Genomic DNA, 25,568 nt, shown 5'->3' with positions numbered 1-25,568 from the left:
CCTACCTTCTCATCCAAAATATAGAAAAAAAGACAAAAGATGACTACAACATGACAATGACAATTAAAACTGCAATATATTCACAGAATAGAAAAAATATATATTCATTACTTCTTGCTCTTTGGGTAACAGATGCAGAGCAATAATATTAACTGTAAGGCAAATTTCACTTCTCACTAATTCTCACTAAATCAATCAGGAGGTGATACAGAGGTTTGTTTAAGAGTGTGGGCTCCAGATTTCGACTGCCTGTATTTGAACGATGGTTACTACACTACTTACGTGCTGTGTGTCCACAGACAAGCTACTTAACCTTCCAGTAAGTCTCAGCTTCCTCATCTATCATCTATTAAATGTACTAACAGTACTTATAGGGTTATTACAGGTTTAAAGGAGAATATCAAAGTAAGTAGCTTAGTATGGAACACATGGCTCCTCACTGCTTTGCACTAATGATTAACCCAATGATTCCTTTGCTCAGCCTGCCCATTAGCTTACCTCGGACATAAAGATATCAAATATCCTTGTTGCAATTGGTAATGGAAAAGTTGTAAGAAAGATAGTCAGAAACCAGGATGATGCATACATTGAGGTATGAAAACTCTGAGACTGAAAATGCACAAAGAGCTCTGGAAGATGCTCCTAAAGAGAAGAAAAGAATTAATTAAAACACAGTAAAATTGAGCATTTCAAACCAGATTACTGTGTATACGAGATAAGCCTATATCAAACACAAAGATCAGGCATCACTTAGAAAAGTTAAGATGTGGGGCGCCTCGGTGGCTCAGTCATTAAGCGTCTGCCTTTGGCTTGGGTCATGATCCCAGGGTCCTGGGATGGAGCCCCGTGTCGGGCTCCCTGCTCCGCGGGAAGCCTGCTTCTCCCTCTCCCACTCTGCCTGCTTGTGTTCCCTCTCTCACTGTCTCTCTCTCTCTGTCAAATAAATAAATAAAATCTTTAAAAAAAAAAAAAGTTAAGATGTAGAAATTGATACATTCAGGATGATGGTTACTATCAGGGAAGGGAAGAAGGGGAAAAGGATGTGGAGTTAGAACTTAGGCTGTATCTGTAATATTTATTAATAAAAATAAGAAAACAAGTAAATAAAACTTTAATATTTGTTTAATCATGTTGATAGGAACATGGGTATCTGATATTCTCAATACTTTTCTATAAACTATAATAATTCCAAAAAAATTTTTTTAAAGGAAAGAAATGCTATACTGAAACACATTCATGTGCTATCTACCATTGATTACCTTCCTACCTTCTCACCTAAAATACAGATGCTTCCTCAATTCTAGTAATTCAAAACATAAATGACACACTAACTGAAAATAAACCACGAGAGATTAAGGTTGGTTAAAAACAAGCCTACGTGGGCCCCTGCGTGGCTCAAGTCAGTGTGATCTCCCAGTCCCACATTAAGCTCCCTGCTCAGCAGGGAGTCCACTTCTCCCTCTCCCTCTACCCCACCCCCCCATGCACACTCATGCTCTCTCTCTCAAATAAATAAATAAAATCTTTTTTAGAAAAGCCTACTATTTCAGAAAGAAAAATTTAACTAAGAATCATCTCAAGGCCTACTTTGTCTTCTTTAAAATGTGCCAACATTTTGCATATCCCTTTTTGTCCCCACCACACATACAAAAGAAAGCATTTTAAAATTCTTGTAGGTAAGGCTGCCAGGGAAAAGGAGACTTGTAAAAGTGGTTCTCATGTCAGGTGAATCATTAACCTATATTCTTAAGTTCTGCTTATCTAATTGAAATTTAAGTAAATGAAAATACACCATTATATTACCGGACAATACAGTAAACTAATTTATATATATATATATAGTTTACTATAGGGGCACCTGGGTGGCTCAGTCCGTTAAGAAGCTATCTTCGGCTCAGGTCATGATCCCAGGGTCCTGGGATCGAGCCCTTCGTCGGGCTCTCTGCTCTGCGGAGAGCCTACTTCTCCCTCTCCCTCTGCCTGCCACTCTGCCTATCTGTGCTCTCTCTTTCTGTCAAATAAATATAATCTTAAATATATATATATATAGCTTACTATATATATTATTAGTATATATTAGTTAATAATATATATATCTATTATATATATGTAAATTAACTCCAGAAAGTAAAATATTCCAAAATATATTTTTCACCTGATTTTGATTCCTCTCCTCTTCTATATACCCTCACACAGTCACTAGACTCTTGGCCTAGCAACATAAAAGCCTTATTTTAAGAAAAGATTAGGCTAGCAAAAGAGTGAGATAAAAAGGGAAAGGCAGGAGAAAGGACTGAAAGAACCAGAACAGCCAAGTCTCAAAGGAAATGAACCGATGTCAGTGTCATAATGTCATAAGCTCCTATGAGAGCATAGTCTATTTAACAACAGAATACAATAGGGCATAAAAAGGAAACTCATGCATTTAGGCAACGTGGTTGTGACAGACTTGGCACAAATGCTTAAAGTCTGAATATGAAAACTGCAGTCAAGTTCCAGACTGTGATCTACCTGTAAACAGTATCTAACTGGGAAGTAGGTCTAAACTGTGTTAACCAATGAACAAATGATCACATGCTTAAAACACTGATTTTTCAATTGCTATAATGCTTTTAACATTAAATTTGCTTAGTTGTCACTCAAACCAAGATGACACAAATATAAAGGCAATATGCCTTTTTGTTAATACTATAATTTTAGGGGTGCCTGGGTGGCTCAGTCGTCAAGCATCTGCCTTCGGCTCAGGTCATGATCCCAGGGTCCTGGGATCGAGCCCCTCATCGGGCTCCCTGCTCCGCGGAATTGCTTCTCCCTCTCCCTCTGCCCCTGCTTGTGTTCCCTCTCTCTCTGTGTCTCTGTCAAATAAATAAAATCTTAAAAAAAAAAAAACAAACTACAATTTTACCTGTATCATGCATTCAAACTGGTACATACAAAGGCCCAATTCTGCCATACTTGGTTTAAAAAGTTCACGAAGTCTATAATCTTGCATTAATTTAACAAATACACAGAAAGCTTCTTCTTCTGGCATCTACATTAGGAGGGGAAAAAAAGCAACATAGGTTAATGTTCTGTCATACCCAAATAAGCTATTTAAACTAAGTACCCATTCATCTATAAACACTGACTTCAGTGGCCATGTGATACAATGTTAAGTAGGAATCAAAAGGTTCCAATCTCCCATTCTCAGAATGAGAAGTTAAATCTTATAACCTCTGAGACTAACTGCCTCACTTGCCTAATTCATGAATTCAATCAACCAATATTCATCTAGAGCCAGATACTTCTGTTTTTCTGGGTATATACTAGTGAACAAAATAAACACTCTACCCTCATGGAACTTGAACATCCTACTGGGGGGAGACAGACAATAAATGTAATAAATCAATTAGTATGTATGCCAGATGGTTTTGAGTGCTACAGAAAGAAAACAGAGTAGGGTACAGGAAATGCTGGAAGATACACTGCTATTCTATGTAGGCAGATTAGGGAAAGTCCCTTGATAGGGGAGCATTTGAACAGAATACTGAAGAAATAAGGGAGCAACTGAGGAAAGAACAGTCCCGGGAGAATGAATAAACAAGGCCTTGAAGTAGAATCACAATTGGCATGCTAAAGGAACAGCAAATAGGATACTACTAATTAGGAGGAATTCTACAAGTGCAGTTAGGTTATGAAGGAGAAATACAGGGAACCAAATTATATAGAGTTTTAGAAGCCACTGTAAGGATGTGGACTTTTATCTTATGTGTGATGGGAAAACTTTCAACAGTTCTGAGCAGAAATGATAGGATACGGTATAGGTGTTAAACACACACACACACACACACAAACTTGTAAAATAAATTTTCAAAGAATCTGTAAGCAAGGTTTAAAAGTACCAATTTCACATTTTATGTGTAACTCACAAGAAAAACTATCAAGTAAGATAATGAATGTAAGAGCTACACAGATATTCAGAGTATTTTCTAATTTTCTAATGCTCATTCACTCACATTATAACAATGTGTTTTAAAAGAGGAAACTCAAAGGTTCTCTAGGTATTCTTCTTACTAAAGACTGCTTCTAATAACATTTTTCCTGGCCTTGACACAGCCATGGATAGAAGTCAAGTGTTACCGTTGGTAAAACCTGTACTTCCTTCCTCCCCACACACACAGCCACAGTTCTGCCTTGGAGACTATTCCTATCAATCCCTTCAAGCCCTACAGCCCCACTGCAAGAAGCCCAACAATCCAGAACTCTCATCCCATGTGGTTCTACTGCTCCTTAATCTAACCCTATATCCAGCCTTCCCTAAACCCTTTCCATAGCACTTTCTGGAACTCATAACCTGCCATCAACAAAATATCCTACTTACATCCTCAATCTCTCTACCAGATGTTCTTTCACCATTTTCCTCTAACTGAAACTTGTCTCCGCTAAGGTGGCTGTTTTCTCTCCCGTAGCACTGGAAGAAGCCAAGGATTAGAGAGGTATATGTCCTTCCCTGGACCTTACTGACTCGTTGTCATTGCATTAACTCCCCCTTCTCTCTGAAACAATACCCGTAGGTGTTACTTATGACTCTTCTTTTTTGTAGTATCTACAAACCTCTAGGTCACTGACCCAAACCCTACTCATTTTCATGAGGACTAATTCCCTGGCCTAGCAGATCTTTGCCTTCCTTTCCTCCAACGATCCTCATTCAGGCTCTAGAGCCACACCACTTAAGATTCAAATACCACTTAATAGAGTGGGAGAGACTACGCTATCCCTAACCCCTCCCAACTTGAAAGTATATAAGGGGCCACTCCTCATGACCCCAGTGCAACTCTTTCTGCCCATGGGTTCTGTTTCTGTGACCATCAGCAAATAGAGGTTACTCTCTATTGCTCAGTTTCAACATATATCAAATGGGTAAAATAACAGCACTTATTTCATAGGGTTGCAATGAAGATTAATACACACAGTATTTACAGCTATATGACTTTGCAAGCATATCAGTCATTTATAGCACACTACCTTTTTTCTGTTCCTGTGCTCTCTGCTACCTACCCTGTTACATTTATTCATTAACTTATATCTACAATTACTCTTGCCTCTCTCTCTCAGTAATAATTCCAACTCAAAAACTCCACCCTTGAATAAATCCAACTCTACAACTACATCTAGATAGCAGAAAGTGGCTGGGTAAAAACAAAACACTTAACCATGCTGGCTGGTCTCACTTTGAATTCAGGACCACTAATGTCAGTGGGTATTTAATGCTTCTGGTATATTTTATTTCCCTAATTCAATCACTCTCATTCTCCTAGGCCACCATTTCAAACTTCTCTGTCCTCAAGCTTCCATTACCTCCTTCCCACTCAACTCTAAGCTAATGATCTTATTTGGTATTTCAATTTTTTAAAAATTAGAAGCAATTAAAACACAATTTTCCCATTCTCACACCACCACAAATACCATCCTACCTGCATCTGTACCCATTTTATAACCCCTAGACTCTCTCTTCTATTGGCCTGAACCTTTAGTTCTCGTCTCATATTTTCAAATGCCCTACTTACATTTCCACTTGCATGTCCAAAAGACATCTCAAACCACTTGTAATTTCCTACCCTGCCATTCCTTGCCCAAACTTCCACTCAAAATCCATATGCATCATCACAATCTCCTTCCTCTTTTACTCCACATCTAATCTTTCAGTAACTCCTGTTGGCTCTAAATTCAAATTATTTCAAGAATCAACCACCTCCAACTATTCACAGCTAGTCCAAACCACCATCAAAAGAGCAGCCCATTGTCTGGACAACTCCACAAGGCTCTTCATTGATGTGAGAAACAAAAGCAGAAGAAAAGTCTCTCCATTCTGCTCCACTGACAAGACCGTGACACAGGCAGAATGATATTCCTCCAGGAACTCAGCTGCCTCGATGTTAATATTTTGCTAAGGACAAAAGGCAATCTTAGCCCAACCCCAGGAACCTGTAAGTCTACTTTAACATATAAAAATTCCTTTGGAAATTTCCTTTATCTCTACTCCCCAAGATACATGTTGGCAATCATCCCCCAAACATACGACCCACTGATATACATCTGAAGGGTCTCATGACTAAGCTTTTACTAGACAGGAATAAATGACCTTTACCCAACAATAGCTAGCCCCCTCAAGGTTCTGGAAACCTTGTTCCCAAAACTCCTTAGAGACTACGCTATCCCTAACCCCTCCCAACTTGAAAGTATATAATGGGCCACTCCTCATGACCACAGTACAACTCTTTCTGCCCATGGGTTCTGTTTCTGTGTTTTATTAAAAACCACCTTTTCCACCAAAGTCATCTCAAGAATTTTTTCCTGGCCATCGGCTTTGAACTCAATGTTTTTCCTACATCATTCATGGGTCACTCTGCCACCTCCCTGTGCTTTCTTCCTGTCTATTCCCTGTACAGCATGGAACTGCCAGAGTGATCCTTTCAAAGCATGAATTAGACCATTTCACTCTACGGCTCAAAACACTCTAGTGGCTTCTCATATCCTCAGTAAAAGCCAAAATCCTTACAAGATCCTACATTACATGACCCCTTACTACTTCTCTAACCTCTTCTCCTACCATTACCTTCCCCTTTGCATTCCACCCCTACCACCCCTCATTTTAGTCACAGTGGGAATGAATACATTTTTTGTCTTGTAAGAATTTCTTCTCTTCTGAACATATCAAAAAAAGTTTCATTGCCTTCTTCCTCTGCAATAGCATTGATATGGGAACTGACAATATTTTTTAAAAAGTGAGTTGAAATAATTGAATAAAAGACCCAAAAGAAAAAAATCAGTGGGCCCTTCTCAAAAAGACTGAAACAATGGTCACAAAATGAAAAAGTGTGACACCAAGTGAAATATAAATATGAAGAACAATCGCACTGCTACATACTTTCTCTATGACACTAACTTAAAGAGAATCCATGCCTTTTGCAAAGGTCTAACGGTGACAAAATCTACCTAATTTTATATGAGTATTAAGATACACACAAAACATATATCCAGCACTTTTAGCTATTTTAAAACAACACGTACTAATTAAGCTAACTTTGCAAAATTTTTTTCTCAGACTCTGAGTTGCATTGCCAAGCTAGTATGTGGGAGGCAAAAGAGCAACGGGTGTATCAGAATAAGCTTTAGAAACAAAGAGAGGGGGCTTTCTAGCTTATGGCCCTAGGCTAGAAAAATACTATTATGGTAATGTATTAGCTGCCATTGACAATACTAGCTAAGTAAATTAATCACTAAATAAAAGTACCACTACCAGACTACAGTATCCTGAAGGAAAATGTGATGGCCGCTTAGGATTCCTACAGAGCTAGGTCCGCTGTTAGGAGATTTCTAACTCAAGTAAGGAAAAGCTGCTCTTTAAATGCTCAATAGAAATGACTACTGAAAGGTTATTTTGGAACTAATATGAAAGTAAAAGGCATAGAATTATGAAAAAAAATTACTGGATTGATAATAGGAATGCTTGAGTTCAATAGTAAAAATCCTACCAATACTAATCAATTACAAATTAGGAAAAATCACAATCGTACAAAACCGTACACCTCGACATTAACAAAACTAGTTTTGTTTTTATTATTTACAAGCCAATGTCACCTAGAAATGGACAATTATCCTACAACAATTGGTAGTAGTTCTTATGTTATAAAACAAAATAAAAATCTATCACTTTTATTATAAACCAATGTCTCTGACATCAGGTTTTTGCTACTCAGAAAAGTAGTGTCACAGTTATAGAGCTTTAAAACTCAGGCAGAACTCTCAGGAAACTGAAGCAAAGAATGGGGAAACAGTCTCAGATTCCTATTCTGCTTTTATCTACCAAGAAAAGTGATCTTGGACAAGACACCGAACTTTTATTGCATGTCTACTATGTGGAAAACACCATGCTAGGTTTTTACATTTATTATCTCATATGACCTCACAATGAATCTGACAGTAGATAGTATTACCTAATTCAGGCTCAGAGAGAGACTAAATAATCTAGCCGACATTCACAGAATTCAGTGTAGTACTAAGATGCAAAAACCAGTATATATGACTCAAATCAAGCTATCTCCAAGGTTTCTCTTCAGATTACATTTTAGTCTGAGAATAATATAGAGTATGATGGACTTGAAAAAAAAATTTCAACAAAGGTGAAGAGAAAACACTATTTACCATTTCCCCTCAAAGATATAAATGATGATCCTGTCCCTGACTTCTGAAAACATCCCACCCGAACCCACTCCAAAATTATTCGCTGGTAATGGAAATACAGGTTATATCTCTGGGGCAGTAAGAATAACTGAGTACCTCTATTTTAGAGCCTATAACAAGGTAGGCGTAACAAGCACTCAACTCTATGACAACCAAAATTTCTGTGTAAATTTGCAAAGATGTATGATATTAATAAGATTTTCATATCAACACTTCAATCATGTCCTCCTTGGTTCGGAAAAGGTGAGTCTTTATTAAATACTGACATGTAAGTTAAGATTTAAAAGTAGATACAGGCTTTAGTGGAATATTATGGTCCAAATGTAGATACCAAGAAGTTGAAATTTTGTTTAGTGGCAGGATATTATTGCATATGTTATTTTCAACACATTTAATATTTTAAACTGCAAACTAAATATCCCTATTTAAATTATGCCTAGGGAAAAATTTCCAGTATCTAATGCTTAATAAAAACAAGGATGATTTTTTAATTCTCCAACTTCAATAAAGAACTTAATCAGACACTTAATACTTATACTAACTTACCTGCATAAGCAACAATCCAACTATAAAAGCACTTCCTTGACAGTAACCAACCTCACGATCCACTAAAGAATATGCCTAAAAAGTAAAAAAATGTTCAGAATACTTTAACATGATGTATTGTATCTTCCTTCTCTAAAAACCTAAAAATCGTGAGACAGTGGAGTAAAGACCATTTATTTTTTAGAAAAGCTTTTGCTTGTTATACAAGTTATCCTGTGTTTAAAAAGTAGGTGATTTATTATATAAAATTTTCTTCTGACAATTTCCCAATTAGAAACTGACAGCTCCTAAGGACAAGAAAATAAAGGAATTTGTACTCAGTGAAGTAACTAAGCTTAAAAAATGTTTATCTGAGATAAAACCAGAGTAAGGTTAGGGTAAAGCACTGGAAAAACTGAGATGGTTTAAGAAGAAATTAATATTTCACAGAGGTAGTTGAAAGGGAAAAGAATTATGAGAAGAAAAAAGGCAATATTGAAAGAAAAAATTACAATGGCACACACTTTTAAGGGCTAAGAACTTTTAACAGTGCTGGCCACAGTAAACAGAAAACTTTGTTCCTAGATTGTGAAACTCACAGAAGATAAATTATCCATTTTCATAAATGATCTTTCTATGGTGTATAGTGATTTATAGGTTGATTTCAACCAACTAGTACTAAGCAAAGTGATGAATTTTCTAAGTTCTCTAAACTAGACAGTAATGTAGCATCAAAAATAAAGCAGAAATTAGGCTAACAACAAATTTTTGCAGAAGAAACTGATTATTGTGCCGAGGATTCATGCTTCATTATATGTATAATTTCAATCTTCTGAGAATTCATTTCAAAAAATGAATAAATAGAACTTACCTTCATTACATTAAATAAAACCTCCTGTCCAAGGCTATCTTTTTCCTTAAAAAAATTGTGTTCAGGATAAGTTCTAGCAATGTCCCTTCGGATCAATTTTTCACATGGTGAGGTCATTTTCAGGAGTTCTGAATACTGATCCTTAATTGGCATACTTTGTGCACTGCATAAAAGTTGCCAAACTATTGCTCTAAAGTGGTGGGGTATCCCTTTATGAACAAGCTCCTAAAAATAAAAATAAAAGTAAAATAAAATTTTAAAAATGAACCAGTTAAGTCTCCTACCTTAAAAGCCAAAGAAGACTTAGGGGGGTTGGAATGGAGTAGAATACTCTATCAAATTTATAATTCACAAAGCTACTCTTAATACTAGGGAACCTTTTAACCAAGGCTAAGACTTGGCCCTTGGCTGTATCCTATTCTGTTCAGAGGGTTACAATGCCATGGATAAATTCTTGACATTTCTCCCAAAGTATGGCCTCTAAAGCTACTAAGGAAGTAATTGATAATCTGCAGAGCTGTGAATGAAAGCACAGTAACCATTATCTTTCAAAGGGGTGTTTTAGGCAAAAAAAGTTAAATACTGATAATTCAAAGATATCAGATGTTACAACTTCATTCCTGAGTCTATAAAATGTGAGGATTTAATTTCTAAAATAATTTTCAGCTATATATTTCTACCATTAGGATACCTCTATAAAAACTGATATGTACAAGTCAAAACTTTCATGGGCACAAATAAATGAAAACATAAAGCAGAGCTCTATTACAGCCCTTGGAAAGTACTAGAATCTGATTTTTTAAAATCTTCTATTAATCCATGCCTTGATGCCCCTTTGGGATAAGAGGAAGAACTTCAACAAAGAATACGAATACCTTAACTTGCTTTTCCTTCTTTTTGCGTACATCTTCCCATTCATTAACAATTCTTCCCCAAAGAATCCAAGAATCTTCTTCAAGGTGGCTGAGATTGCTAGAGGCTGATGAACTTGATACAAGGGAGGAGCCACTGTTTCTTCTTGACCCATTTACAGATCTTAAAGACTTACTATCCGTCTCTAACAATCTAAAACATAATTAAAAATTGCTCAAGATCTAATTTCACAGTGATACTTGATGAAGTAATGATGATACAGCTTCACTATAGCTGTGGTTTTAGAATATGCATAATTTCAATAATATCTGATTGGCATCTATAAAATTACTGCTATTTTTGTTATCTAAGCATAGCAATTTCAAAAAAATTTTAATATTTATTTGAGAGACAGAGAGAGCAGGGGGAGAGGCAGAGGGGTAAGGAGAGGGAGGGGAAAAGAATCTCAAGCTGACTCTGCACTGAGCACAGAGCCTGCCACAGGGCTTGATCTCACATCCCTGAGATCATGAACTGAGCTGAAACCAAGAGTTGGATGCTTAACTGACTGAGCCACCAGGTGCCCCACAATTTCAGAACTTGATGGTAAATTATGTTAAATATTTTAGTGCTATTAGTCCCATTATAATTTCCCTTCATCTCCACTAAAAATTTGTATTTTTACAAATCTGGTGAGAAAAATAGTTGGGAGGGCTTCAGGAAAAAAGAAACTACAGTTGGAACAGGTATAACAAATTCTATGAAAGAACTAATCCTAATATGTTTAGAATATGTCCTGGGCTAGAAAAAAGCAAGGCAAAGCCATACAAATCATCCAAATCCCTTCTCTTTTTTAATTTTTCTCTACCCATGTATAAATCTGCCCAAAGTGTTTTGTTTGGTCATGCAGTGTTTGTATAAATTGAACAATTATTAATATTAAAATTGGAAGATTTTACTTATTTGTTTATATACACATATATTTATATTTATTTACAATTCTGGGGTTCTCTTGAAAAATAAAAAGATAGGGCAAAACCAGGCCCATATTTCTGCATAGGAACAACAAGGTGTAGCAGAGTAAGAGCTTCTCTTACTAAATGGAGGACTTTAATCCACTCAATCTCCATAATCCCTACTATCTCCCAAAAACTCAGGCCAACTAACAGCTGTTATTTATCACTGGGTTTACACTCTCAAACAAAGACCTCTTCACTCTTAAGGACCTGTAGCCTTTGTGTTTCCTTATCTGTTGAAAGATGAATTAAGATAATTTCAGAGATCAATTCCATGACTCATCACAACATCAAATCCATTATTTCTTTTATAAAGAAACAGACTATTAAAAAAAGGTTGGAGGGGCGCCTGGGTGGCTCAGTTGGTTAAGTGACTGCCTTCGGCTCAGGTCATGATCCTGAAGTCCCGGGATCGAGTCCCGCATCGGGCTCCCTGCTCGGCGGGGAGTCTGCTTCTCCCTCTGACCCTCCCCCCTCTCATGTGTTTGCTCTCCCTCATTCTCTCTCTCTCTCAAATAAATAAATAAAATCTTTAAAAAAAAAAAAAAAAGGTTGGAAAATGTGGCTCCATCACTATAAAGATGTAAATTACATGTCATTCAAATAAGGGTCCTAAAAGAGCTATTTGTGTTTTTAACATGGCTTCTATTTACTTCCAGTAATTTCTTGAGTAAGTCATCTGCTTAGGATATAAGAAATGCTCCCGGTAGTAATTTAAGATAAATAAAAACTAATAAAGGAAAGAAACGTATGTGTCAAACCCTACTGAACAGACTACAGAAACATCCTTTATATTTATAATTTACTCATCCTTATATCCCTGACAGCATTTAACTCAGTACAAAGTACATTAAATATTGACTGAGATGAAATAAAATCAAAATTCCCATATTAAAAAAAACTTCAAATCCCAAATATGTCATATTTAATAATACAACACAATAACACAAATTGAACAAATTCTATCCTTATTCATGGGATAATTTAATACATTTCCATTTCAACATAATTTTATATAAAATATCCCAAATATTGCTAGAAACAGGAAAATTTATACAACCAGGCAAATTAAGGGTCAACTATTTGCTATAAATAGTCTTTATTAGAAAAAATAATGATGATGTTTTACTTAAATACTGTTTTTTCTACAGATATTATTTCAGTAAGTCCACAATATATCCTATGGAAAAATTAGTAAACATATGTAAATACTTTTATGTATGAGTCTAATCCTTCAGAATTCTAAATGGAATAGAGAAACAAACTTTACTGAAACAACTTGAACCTAAGTCCTGTATTTCAGTTCATTATTCATTGAGTGCTTGCTATTGGGCCAAGTAACTAAACTACAGCACTACCAGCAATAGAGAGACATGGAGTTAAAAAGAAAATAATGGTATTTCCTAAGTTAAATGTAAGTTTGAGATATAATGGAAATATAGATGAAAAAGTGCCTAAACAGAAGGCTTTTTTTAGAGAGTCAGAAAGGTCTCAGAGATTGCCAAGTTATAACTTCTGGTATAAGCAGCAATGCCAAGTGCAATCATGGGTGAGTCAGAGAACAGGGTAAAGCAGTTTATCTTCAGAGGACAGTGAAATAACATAAACAAATACACAGAACTGTAAGAAAAAATGTATAAATGAAGTATTCCAAATAAAGATACTACATTATTTAAAATATTCAAAATACTGTCCCTGGGGCGCCTGGGTGGCTCAGTCGTAAAGCGTCTGCCTTAGGCTCAGGTCATGATCCCAGGGTCCTGGGATCGAGCCCCACATCGGACTCCCTGCTGTGCAGGAGACCTGCTTTTCCCTCTCCCACTCCCACCCCCCTGCTTGTGTTCCCTCTCTCGCTGTGTCTCTCTGTCAAATAAATAAATAAGATCTTTAAAAAATAAAATAAAATAAAACAGGGGCACCTGGGTGGCTCAGTCACTGGGCATCTGCCTTCGGCTCAGGTCATGAGCCCAGGGTCCTGGGATTGAGCCCTGCATCAGGCTCCCTGCTGCGCAGGAAGCCTGCTTCTCCTTCTCCCACTCCCCCTGCTTGTGTTCCCTCTCTCTGTGTGTCTCTCTCTGTCAAATAAATAAATAAAATCTTTAAAAAAATAAAATAAAATAAAATACTGTCCCTGCCTTAACTACCATGACATATAAAAATGACACAAATGGACAACAGCCATGAATATAAAAGTTAAAACTATTAAAACTCCTTGAAGAAAACAGGAAAAAGCCTTTACCCCTGGAGGAGGCAAAATGTGTTAACAAGACACAAGGAAACACTAACCATAAAAGAGAAGATTGATTAAAAAATAAAATGGACTTGGGGCGCCTGGGTGGCTCAGGCGTTAAGCGTCTGCCTTCGGCTCAGGTCATGATCCCAGGGTCCTGGGATCGAGCCCCGCCTCAGGCTCCCTGCTCCTCAGGGAAGCCTGCTTCTCCTTCTCCTACTCCCTCTGCTTGTGTTCCCTCTCTCGCTGTGTCTCTCTCTGTCAAACAAATAAATAAAATCTTTAAAATAAATAAATAAATAAATAAAAAATAAAATGAACTTCATCAAACTTTAAAACTCTGCTCTTCAAAAGATACCGCTGAGAAAATGAAAAGGTAAGCCATAGTCTGAGAACAAAATGTTCTCAACATATGTATCTGACAAAAGATTAGTATCCAGAATATACTAAGAACTCTTAAAATCAATAATTAAGAAAGCAAACAACACAGCTGTTTAAATGAGTAACGGACTAAAACTGACACTTTACAAAAAAAGATAATCAAGTGGCCAATAAGCAATCGGAAAACACTTAACATCTTTAGTCATCAGAGAAATGCAAGTTAAAATCAAACTATGTATACATTAAAATGGCTACAATTTTAAAGATTGACCATACCAAGTGTTGCCTGGGATGGAAGTACTTGTAACTGTCATATAGTGATGTCATACTTCAACCTCTTTGAAGAACTAAATACATTTTCATATGACTCAACAAGAGAAAGACTTGAAGAAAGTTCATAGAAGCTTTATTCGTAATAGTTAAAACCTAGAAACAACTCAAATATCTAGAAAAAATAAGTGATCAAATTGTGATATATTCATTCATTGCAATATTACTCTGCAATAAAAAGCAATAAACTGCTGATACATATAACATAGATGAACCTTATAAATGTTAGGTCGAGTGAAAGAAGTCAGATGCAAAAAAGCATATACTACATGATTCCACATATATGAAGTTCAAGAACAAGTATAGTATAGAAGAAAATATAGGAGTAAGTCCTCATGACTCAGGGTTAGGTAAAGCCTTCTTAAAAATGACACCAAAAGCACAAGTGACTAAATAAATAAATACACACAAACACACATACACACAAATTGAACTCATCAAAATTAAAAATGTTTCATACCTTCCTGGATGCCATCAAGAAAGGGAAAAGAAAACTCACAGAATGGGAAAAAATATTTGCAAGCCAGAAGACCTATATCTAGAATATGTAAGAAACTCTTACAACTCAATGGTAAAGACAAACAACCCAATTAAAAAATGGGCAAAGAACCAGAATAGACATTTTTCAAAAAACAGATATACAAATGGCCAATAAGCACATGAAAAGTTGTTCAACATCACTAATCACTTGGGAAATGCAAACCAAAACCATAGTAAGACACCACTTCACAACCACTAGGATGGCTGTAATCGAAAAGACATAATAAATGTTGATGAAGAAATGGAGGCATAGGAACCCTTAGACACTACTTGTGGGAATGTAAAATGGCAAAACCACTTTGGAAAACAATATGGTAATTCTTCAAACGATTAAACAAAGAATTATCATGTGAACCAGCAATTCCAGTCCTAGGTATATAACCAAGATAAATGAAAATCTATGCCCAAGAAGGGACAGGAGGTGACTGCTAATGAATGTCAGTTCCCTGTGGTGACAGCTGCACAAAATTTACATAACAAATGCTCATGGCAGCATTACTCATACTAGCCAAAAAAGTGGAAACAATCCAAATGTCCATCAACTGTTAAATGGATTAAAAAAACACTGGTATAGCCATATAATGGAATATTATTCGGTCATGAAAAGGACTGAAATATTGGTACATGGACAAACCTTGAAAACATTATGCTAAGTGAAAGAAGTCACAAAAGGAAACATATTGGATGATTCCACCTATATAAAATATCTAGAACTCAGAAAGTAGATTTGTTGTTGCTGAGAACTGGAGAAGTGAAAGGAGCAAGAAGGAATGGACAGTGACTGCTAATGAACACGTGCTTTCTTGTGATGATTATACAACTCTGAATACATGAAAAAACACTGAATTGTATACTTTAAACTGGTGAATTGTATGTATATGAGTTATAGCTCAAAAAAGCGTTATATAAAAAAGAACAGGTAAAATATATCGATGACAATAAAAATCAGAAGAGAGATTTCAGGGGGGTGAGGTTGCTAGAAAGGGCACAAGGGAATTTTCTGGGATGATAGGAATTTTCTACCATGATAGAAATCATCTGTGTTAATGGGCATGTGGGTTATACACAAATTTGTCCAAAATCAAACTATACTTAAGAACTGAGCATTTATTTCTCTGATTGCAAATTATATATCAACTTTATAAAAATTTATAGAAAATACTGTCTGTGGTTAATGACACTAGAAGTAGTGACAATTAGGTGAGAAACTACTGCTTTCTATTGTTGAAAGCCCTTTAAAACTTTTTTTATAATAATGACTATTACTTAGTAAAGGACTATTTTTTATACATTAAATGTATCTATTTTGTTTTATTGTTTTTTTAAAGATTTATTTATTTGAGAGAGAGAGACAGAATGAGCAAGAGGGGCATAGGGAGAAGGAGATCCCAAGCAGACTCCATGCTGAGCACAGATCCTGATGCAGGGCTGGATCCCAGGACCCCAAGATCATACCTGAGCTGAAACCAAAAGTCAGACTTTTAACTGACTACACCACCCAGGTGCCCCTAAATGTATCTATTTTGTAAAAAAAGGAAAATATGAACATTATTCCATTTTTTCCTTTTCTAATTGTTAGTCATTCTAGCAAATTTCAGACTTTTCTAAAGATAAACTTTAGAATTTTTTTCAATGTTATAGGTATAATGAAGAAGTCTTTTCTGTTGGAGAGTTGGAACATTTTCCACAAGTAATACTTGAACTGATACTGTTAAGACCCTCCCCACTGAGCTTCTAAGTCATGGTACACAGGAAAAGAATTTACACACTCATTAAGAAAATGTAGACTTGGGGCACCTGGGTGGCTCTTTTGGTTAAATCTGCCTTCAGCTCAGGTGATGATCTTAGGGTCCTGGCACTGAGCCCTGCATTAGGCTCCTGCTCAGTGATGAGTCTGCTTCTGCCTCAACCTCTGCCTCCTTGCCCCTGCTTATGCTCTGTCTCTCTCTCTCAAATAAATAAGTAAAATCTTTAAAAAAAAAAAAAAAAAAAGAAAGAAAGAAAGCAAATGTAGACTTTATAGAATGTGTAGTTAGAAACAAGTATTTTTTTTTTTAAAGATTTTTATTTATTTATTTGACAGAGAGAGTTAGCAAGAGCAGGAACACAAGCAGGAGGAGTGGGAGAGGGAGAAGCAGGCTTCCCGCTGAGCAGGGAGCCTGATGTGGGGCTTGATCCCAGGACCTTGGGATCATGACCTGAGCTGAAGGCAGACGCTTAATGACTGAGCCACCCAGGCGCCCCAGAATCAAGTATTCTTATCTCAGGAAGACTCCTACTAAACAGGCTGCCACCTAGTTTCAATATAATTAAAGTATTCTGACATGGTAATAGAGGATGTATACTACCTGAAAATGTCAACAATTTCCAAAGATTTGAGGCCAGCAACTAGTAAAATGGTAATATGGCATTACTCATAGGTCCTTGGACTATTGAGAAGTCTATTCAAAATGTACTTATTTCCCTGTTTCCAGAGCATGTGGGTTCACTGCCTTGCACAGATTTATTGCAAAAAAAGGAAACTACCTTTCTATCCCATCGTAAGTTCCATATGACTAATATAAGAAGAAATTTATCAGATTCAAGGAAAAGAATACTGGCCCAGCAGGAATACTGTATGCTACAATCAAAGGCATGCCCCACAGGTTTGGGTGGCCTCTTGGACCTTTTTTATCTGCCACTGCTATACAGTAATTCACAAGCCCAAATCTATTCATCCCCAGAATGCTGCCAGACTAAGACATCAGAGGTTGGATCTTTATTGACTGGAGAATACATAATCTTTAGTTTAAGTAAGCAACTCCAAGTTTTTGTTAGGGCAGCTCCAGCTCTAAGGACAGCATTCAAAATGGCTATAGCCCCACATTATCGGAGATGGGGGTGCTAAAGCTAATTTTCAGTTGGACTTCACTTCAAGTAGCATCAAGGATGGAGAAAGTCTAGGTTTGGCTGCTTCCAGAAGCTTTAAAGAGTTGGCAGAGAAAAAGCATTTCCAGTTCCCTGGAACCCAGTTTGACTAAACTGAGAACAAGGGAATATGTCAACACAGAGAGTAGTTTCAGTTTTATTTTATTAGGCAGATTACCTTCACCATAACTTTGCTACTGAGAACTGAACCTCATCCTCACCAAGGGGTCACCTACCTAAGGAAAAACAGCACAGTGTGTACTACTTCATGATGGGCATATGAGAAAAAAAGAGTAGCTCGTGTGTGGCAGTGCACACTTGATGAACATCAAAGAAAAAGCCTCTCACAATAATACCATGATTGAAAAACGCAATGGAGGAGAAGGAAAACAAGGGGTTCTCTTTTGGGTATTTGGAGTATGAAGACCTTGGGGGACATCAATGTAGGTAAGAAGCACAGCAATGGAAAAGACAAGTCTGAACCGTAGAATAGAGGTGAAGCCCACAAGTAGAAATCTGGCAATTATTGTAGTCCCCCCTTATCCGCAGCTTCACTTTCTGCAGTTTCAGTTACCCACAATCAACTGTGGTCCATTAGCAGATGATTCTCCTTCTGACATATGGTCAGCAGGTCAACAGTGGCCTAATGCTATGTCACAATGCCTACGTCACTCACCTCACTTCATAGGTAGGCATCTTACCATCTCACATCATTATAAGAGAACAGTACATTAAGATATTTTGAGAGAAACCTCACTCACACAACTTTTATTAGACTATATGGCTGTAATTGTTCTATTGTATTGTTAGTTATTGTTGTTAACCTCTTACTATGCCCAATTTATAAATTAAACTTTATCACAGGTAGGTAGGTATAGAAAAAACAATACATACAGAGTTCAGTACTATCTACAGTTTCAGACATCCACTGGCATTCTTGGAATGTATCCTCCACAGACAATGGGAAACTACCATATTTGCGAAGGGTTGACAGTAAACTTTTTGAATACCCTATTGTACTCAGCATAATACTTTCCTATGGGTACCAGAGCTAAAAGATCAGGATACAACAGCAACAGGTCATCATGCCATTTGAAAATGTGTCAACTGCTAAGATAATTTACAAAGAGCTAACAAAAGACCTAGAAAAGCAAAGGTAAAAAAACTGCTATATAAGAAAAACACTTGGAAAGCTAAATACACTGGCACTTACCGCAGGGGAATCCACTTTGCAAACAGGGATTCAAATATCTCTTGTAATGTTACATCAAAGAAACAGGATATGAATGTACTGGGAGAAAAACAGCAACTAGCAAGCTAGAAGAACAGCAAACCAGTAGCAGCAAAATACTTGCCTGACTCACAGAGTAGTCACCCCCTTCACATCAACATCATCAAGCATAAATTCAAGTCTCAGAGCAAGAGAAACAAAAAAGGGGAGAATTAAGAGAAAACCCAAGGAATTAGCACAGGAAACAATTCAGAGACAACTCACAGTGGGGTGCCTACGTGACAGCAATCTCTCCAGTTCTGAAAGCATGGGGGTTTTTATTTTGCTTCTGTTTCTTTAAGATGAGGTCTCAGAGAAGGCAAACACAGGAGACTTGCACCTCCCTCCCAAATATCCTGGCCAGAAACTGATGGTTTGGGGATTACTTTTATATAGACATTCCAGACAGACAAGCATAACAAACTTAACTTCTAAGATTTCTTAATTTAAAACACAATGTGAAGCTAAGCTAGTTGCAACAGAAAAAGTAGTTCAATAAATTCTCTTAATTACATCATCAAATTCCTTAGGAAATCAACTAATAAAAAATGCAAAATAATCCTCAATGAAAAGAAAAAGAATAAAGAGTTTGTGTGAAGATCTTAAAGGCCTCTCCTATGATTGAAAATACATGAATTTTTTACAGAGAGACTTGAAAAAATTGGTTTTGCTCCCAAGCTTTTTAATTCCTTAATATTCTTGGTTGTGTTATAGAGAGTATTCTCAGGAAAACAAGGTAATGCTTTAGTAGTAAAATTATAAACATAAGATGAAAGTTGGATCATCTAGATCAGCCTTGTCCAACAGAAATATAATGCAAGCCCCTTATATCAGTTTAAATGTTCTACTAGCCACATATAAAGTAAAAAAAAAGTATAATTAATTTTAATAATTTTACCAAATATAGTCAAAATACCATCTTAGCATGTAATAAAAATTTAATTAATGAGATATTCTTTTTTTCAAATCAACTCTTCAAAATCTGGTATACATTTTACTCTTATAGCACATAACAATTCAGACCAGCCACAGGTGCTCAACTGCCACATCTGGCTTGTGGCTACCATACTGGACAGTATAGATCCAGATGTTGGTAAGATAAAGATATATAAATTAAGGTTTCAAGGATTCCTGCTTACTATATTTAAAAATATATAAAATACATTTATTTTATTTTAAAAGAACCCTTATCCATTTTCCTTATTCTCATATCTCACCGCCCAAAAATCTGTTAAAAAGCAAAGAATGTAAAAGGAAATAAACACTGTTCAATGCTAAACTTTTAGACCACACGAATAATGGCCCATTAAAAATTTAAATTAGCAACATTCCCTTCCTTAATTAAAATGCACTGCTATCACACTTGAACCTTACCTTCCTAAATTCATCTCTGCCAAAGCCTTTGTATTTTTAAAACGAAAAACACATTTAACACATAGGAAAAAAATAGCTGTCCCATTTCAACTTTAAGGCTATCAATTATTAACTTTCATCAAACAGATCTTTGACATTGTATTGAACCATTTCTTCACATCTTTCTGGGGTTGCCACATGCACTGATACTTTAAAAGTTATAATTGCAGTAAAACTATGGGGAGGAAAAACAGTTTGTTTGATATTTGATATTTTCATGTTTCTTAAATTATCATTTTCTGAAATATTGCCATTTTAATACTTTACTGAATTAAAGAGAGTTAAGTAACATAACCAGAGACTCATCTATATTTGGAGAAGAGAACAAAATATCCTAAATAAAAGCATTTTCCTTATATCCCTCATTACAAATAGTAATTGTGTCTCATAATTTTTACTTTAGTTATGTAACTTACATATCTACATTATAAAACACAGAAGTGGTCAAAGAAAATTTATTATTCTTATAATTTTTCCTTGGACTTAATATGTTGGCAGGATAGTAGGGCAGAAGAGGGGGAGGAAAAGTTAAACCTAGTGTTTGCCATTTTATTTTTTGTTAGAGTCAGAAATGTGTTTTTCCACCAGGATTGTTCTAAGGCAAAAACAAGATGTCATTACATTCAAACATTCTCTACACTCAAAATCCTTCCCATGGATTTTGAGTTTTAATGACAAAAAAAACACAAAGAGACAGAGAAAGAGAAAATGAAAGTCTCAAAATGTGAACTCGAAAGGAGTACAGATTTTGAGTAATCCACACAAGAACAAGGGTGACAACCTTCTGCTCCTTTTATTTCTTGAAATTCTTACTTGTCAAAACCTCTTTTCTGAGCATCTTTAAACTCTAGTAATTATTCTTTAGATATTAACATATACACAGGGCACATCTGGTATTCCCAAATAAACTGTGAATTACTTGGGAAAAAGTTCATCTATATCCATACCTTACTCACAATAATTTTTAATATAGTGGTTTGTATATTTTAGTTGTACAATAATTATTGATCACAACCATAAAAATAAATTCAACTCTGGTCACTTAAAACTCAGCACCAAAAGTTATCTTTTGTGCAAACTACTTTTCCATGTAAGAACCAAGTCAAAACTTACAAATACTTTATACCCTTTAGCACTATCTATAAGTGCTTATTAGGCTATTAAAATTTACTGTGACTAGATTTCTGTATGTTTAAAACTTAAGTACTTAAGACATACAAACAACACTTGGCTCCAACTTCTAGAGATGAACCACAATGTGAGATGAAAAACACACTGGATGGGATTAATGGCCAATTAGACATGGCAGAAAGAAGTATCAGTGAACTTGAATACACAGCAGTAGAAATTTTCCAAAATATGAACAAAGTCTCACTGAGCTGTGGAATAACTTCAAGAGGGTTTAATATTTGTGTAATTAGAATCTCTGAAGAGGAGGAAAGCAACAAAAAAATTTTGAGATAAAAATGGTCAAAAAGTTTCCAAATTTGAAGAAAACTGTAAATCTACAAGAAGTTCAACAAAACCCCAATATAAGAAACAAGAAGAAAAGTACAGGGGCGCCTGGGTGGCTCAGTCGGTTGAGCATCCAATTTTTGGTTTCGGCTCAGATAATGATCTCAGGGTCCTGGGACTGAGCCCCACTTTCGGCTCCCTGCTCAGCAGGGAGTCTGCTTGTTTCCCTCTCCCTCTGCCCCTCCCCTCGCTCACACGCTCTCTAAATATATTAATTTAAAAAAGAAAAGTACAATAAGGCATCTCTCAGAATTAAACTGCATAAACCAGAGATAAAGAAAAAAAAAACTATTAAAAAGAGACAGGCAAAAAAAAGGTACATTATATACACAGGAACAAAGATAAGGAAAGGATCAGATTTCCCAATGAAAACAATGCAAGACAGAAGTCAATGAAACATCATTAAAGTACTGTGATGGTGGGGGGAAGAACTGCCAACCTATACACAGAAAAAGTATCTTTAAAAATCAAAAGAGGGGTGCCTGGGTGGCTCAGTCACAGTTGAGTGTCCACCTTCAGCTTGGGTTGTGATCCCGGGGTCCTGGGATCAAGCCTGGCATCAGGCTCCTTGCTCAGTGGGAAGCCTGCTTCTCCCTCTCCCTCTGCTTTCTGCTCCCCCAGCTTATGCGTGCACACTCTCTCTCTCTCTCTCTCTGTCAAATAAATAAATAATAAAATCTTATAAAAAAAAAAAAAGAAAAAAACAAAAACAAAGACTCAAACATGTAAGAGCAGCCCCACACTACATCAACTTTTAAAGAAAGTCCTTCAGACAGAAGGAAAATTGTATCAGTTGGAAATCTAGAGCTAAAGAAAGAACCAAAGAGCTCCAGAGATGGAAACTATATATGTAAATACATGAGATTTTTTCTTATTATTTCAATCTCTTTAAAAGATAATTGGCTTGGGACGCCTGAGTGGCTCTGTCAGTTAAGTATCTGACTTCAGCTCAGGTCATGGTCCCAGGGTCCTGGGATCGAGTCCCACATAGGGTTCCTTGCTTGCGGAGAGCCTGCTTCTCCCTCTGCCTGCCTCTCTCTCTCTGACAATTAAATAAATAAAATCTTTATTAAAAAAAAGATAATTGGCTTGAAGCAAACATCATAATATAGCATGGGGTTTACAATATATATAAACGTAAAACGCTTGACAAACCTACCATGAAGGACTGGAGAGGAGAAATGGAAATGTACTATTCTAAGTACTTACACAACGTGTGAAATACTATGAGATCCCTTTAAGGCAGACAGCGATAAATTAAAGATATCTACTACAAACCTTAAAGAAACCAGTAAAGGGCGCCTGGGTGGCTCAGTCGTTAGGCGTCTGCCTTCGGCTCAGGTCATGATCCCAGGGTCCTGGGATGGAGTCCCACATCGGGCTCCCTGCTCGGCGGGAAGCCTGCTTCTCCCTCTCCCACTCCCCCTGCTTGTGTTCCTGCTCTTGCTATCTCTCTCTCTGTCAAATAAATAAATAGAAATCTTAAAAAAATTAAAAAAAAAAAAGAAACCAGTAAAAAAAAAAAACAAAAAACAGTTATAGCTAATAAATCAACAAAGAAAATAGACTCATTAAAAAATATTCCATTATGGGGCGCCTGGGTGGCTCAGTCTTTAAGCGCCTGCCTTCAGCTCAGGTCATGATCCCAGGCTCCTGGGATCAAGCCCCACATCGGGCTCCCTGCTCAGTGGGAAGCCTGCTTCTCCCTCTCCTACTCCCCCTGCTTGTGTTCCCTCTCTCACTGTGTCTCTGTCAAATAAATAAATAAAATCTTAAAAAAAAAAAATTCCATTAAGTCAAAAGCAGGCAGAAAAATAAAAAGGAAACAATATAAAACAAAATGACCGATGTAAATATAAGCCTACCAATAATCACATTAAATATAAATTATCTATTTTCCTTAAAACCCAGAAAACACTATGTTAAATGAAAGGAGCCAGTCACAAAAGACCACCTATTGTATGATTCCATAATGAAATGTCCAGAATAGGCAAACCCATAGTGATAGAAAGTAGATTGGCAATTACCAGTGGCTGGAAGGTAAAAAGGGGAGACTAATGGATACTTTCTTCTGGGGGGGTGATTAAAGTGTTCTGAAATAGGATAGTAGTAATGGATACACAACTTTGTAAATATACCAAAACCCACTATATTTGTACACTTTAAAATGGTGAATTTTAAACTTATAGAATAAGTTAAAAATACAGTAACAATACGATGAAAATACAGGGAAAAAAAACAGATGAAATATTAATAATAAATCCATCCCTGCAAGAAGATTGTAATTCCCACATCACTCCATGAGGTCTGGGTACGTGATTTGCTTTGCCCAATAAAATCTAAGTAGAAGTTATGTGGATCACTCCCTAACCGACACTTTAAGGTATTTCCACTCTTTCTCTTTTCCATTTGCTGCAAGTCTGGTTGTTCCTGGATAGGGGCAGGTCATTGGTCCTGGAATGAAGAAGTGTGGAACAAAGATGTACTCAACCTGTAGCTTGAGATGAACATGAAATGTGAGGAAGAAATAAAGATTTGTTGGGGCGCCTGGGTGGCTCAGTTGTTAAGCATCTGCCTTCTGCTCAGGTCATGATCCCAGGATCCTGGGATCGAGCCCCACGTCGGGCTCCCTGCTTGGCGGGGAGCCTGCTTCTCCCTCTCCCCACTCCCCCTGCTTGTGTTCCCTCTCTCGCTGTGTCTCTCTCTTCAAATAAATAAAATCTTTAAAAAAAAAAGAAAGAAAGATTTGTTGGTGTAATTTTTTTGAAAGTAAATGGTCTAAACATTCCAATTAAAAGGCAAAGATCGTTGGTTTATATTTTAAAAAGCAACACCCAACTATATGCTGCCTAATGGACAAACTTTAAGGATGAAGAAAAAAGAAAGGATGGAAAAATATATAAAATTTTAACACTATTCAAAAGAAAGCTACAATGACTATATGAGATAAAGTAGATTTCCTTTCATAAGATTTATTTATCTTTCTTTTAGAGAGAGAGAGAGAGTGTGCAAATGAGAGCATGGGTGAGGTAGTGGGGAGGGAGAGAGACAGAGACAGGCTCAAGCAGACTTCCTGCTGAGCCCAACATGGGGCTCAATCTCATTACTCCAAATCACGACCTGAGCCAAAACCAAGAGTTGGACCTCCAACTGACTGTGTCACCCAGGTGCACTGAGATAAAGACAATTTCTTTTCTTCTCTCTCTTTTTTTTTTAGGATTTCCTGTAAGGAATTTTATTATTTTCTTTATTTAAATTCAATTACTTAACATATAATGTATTACTAGTTTCAGAGGTAGAGGTCAGTGATTCATTAGTCCTATATAATAACCAGTGCTCACTACATCACATGCCCTCCTTGACATCCATCCCCCAGTTACCCCATCCTCCCACCCCTCTGCCCTCCAGCAACCCTCAATTTGTTTCCCATGATTAAGAATCTCTTATAGTTGAGCACAGGCTGCTGGGAAGATGGCAGAGTAACAGGACCCTGGC

The 25,568-nt window shown here is 36.6% G+C and overlaps 1 protein-coding gene across 3 annotated transcripts in view; it reads right to left on the bottom strand.

The window, feature by feature from the left end:
- Positions 1-25,568, bottom strand: part of EVI5 (ecotropic viral integration site 5) — a 200,943-nt gene that overhangs the window by 130,675 nt on the left and 44,700 nt on the right. For all 3 annotated transcript variants that reach the window (XM_035018030.1, XM_035018029.1, XM_035018031.1), the window contains 5 exons: positions 10,495-10,684; positions 9,620-9,844; positions 8,770-8,844; positions 2,906-3,031; positions 499-642 (listed from right to left, as the gene is read on the bottom strand). In XM_035018030.1, the coding sequence (XP_034873921.1) occupies positions 499-642; positions 2,906-3,031; positions 8,770-8,844; positions 9,620-9,844; positions 10,495-10,684 (760 nt within the window). The remainder of the gene's footprint in view (positions 1-498; positions 643-2,905; positions 3,032-8,769; positions 8,845-9,619; positions 9,845-10,494; positions 10,685-25,568) is intronic.

This window comes from Mirounga leonina, unplaced genomic scaffold, assembly GCF_011800145.1.
Source record: "Mirounga leonina isolate KUSES-001 unplaced genomic scaffold, KU_Mleo_1.0 Mir_173, whole genome shotgun sequence".
Taxonomy (NCBI): domain Eukaryota; kingdom Metazoa; phylum Chordata; class Mammalia; order Carnivora; family Phocidae; genus Mirounga; species Mirounga leonina.
This window is presented reverse-complemented; position numbering and strand designations above follow the sequence as displayed.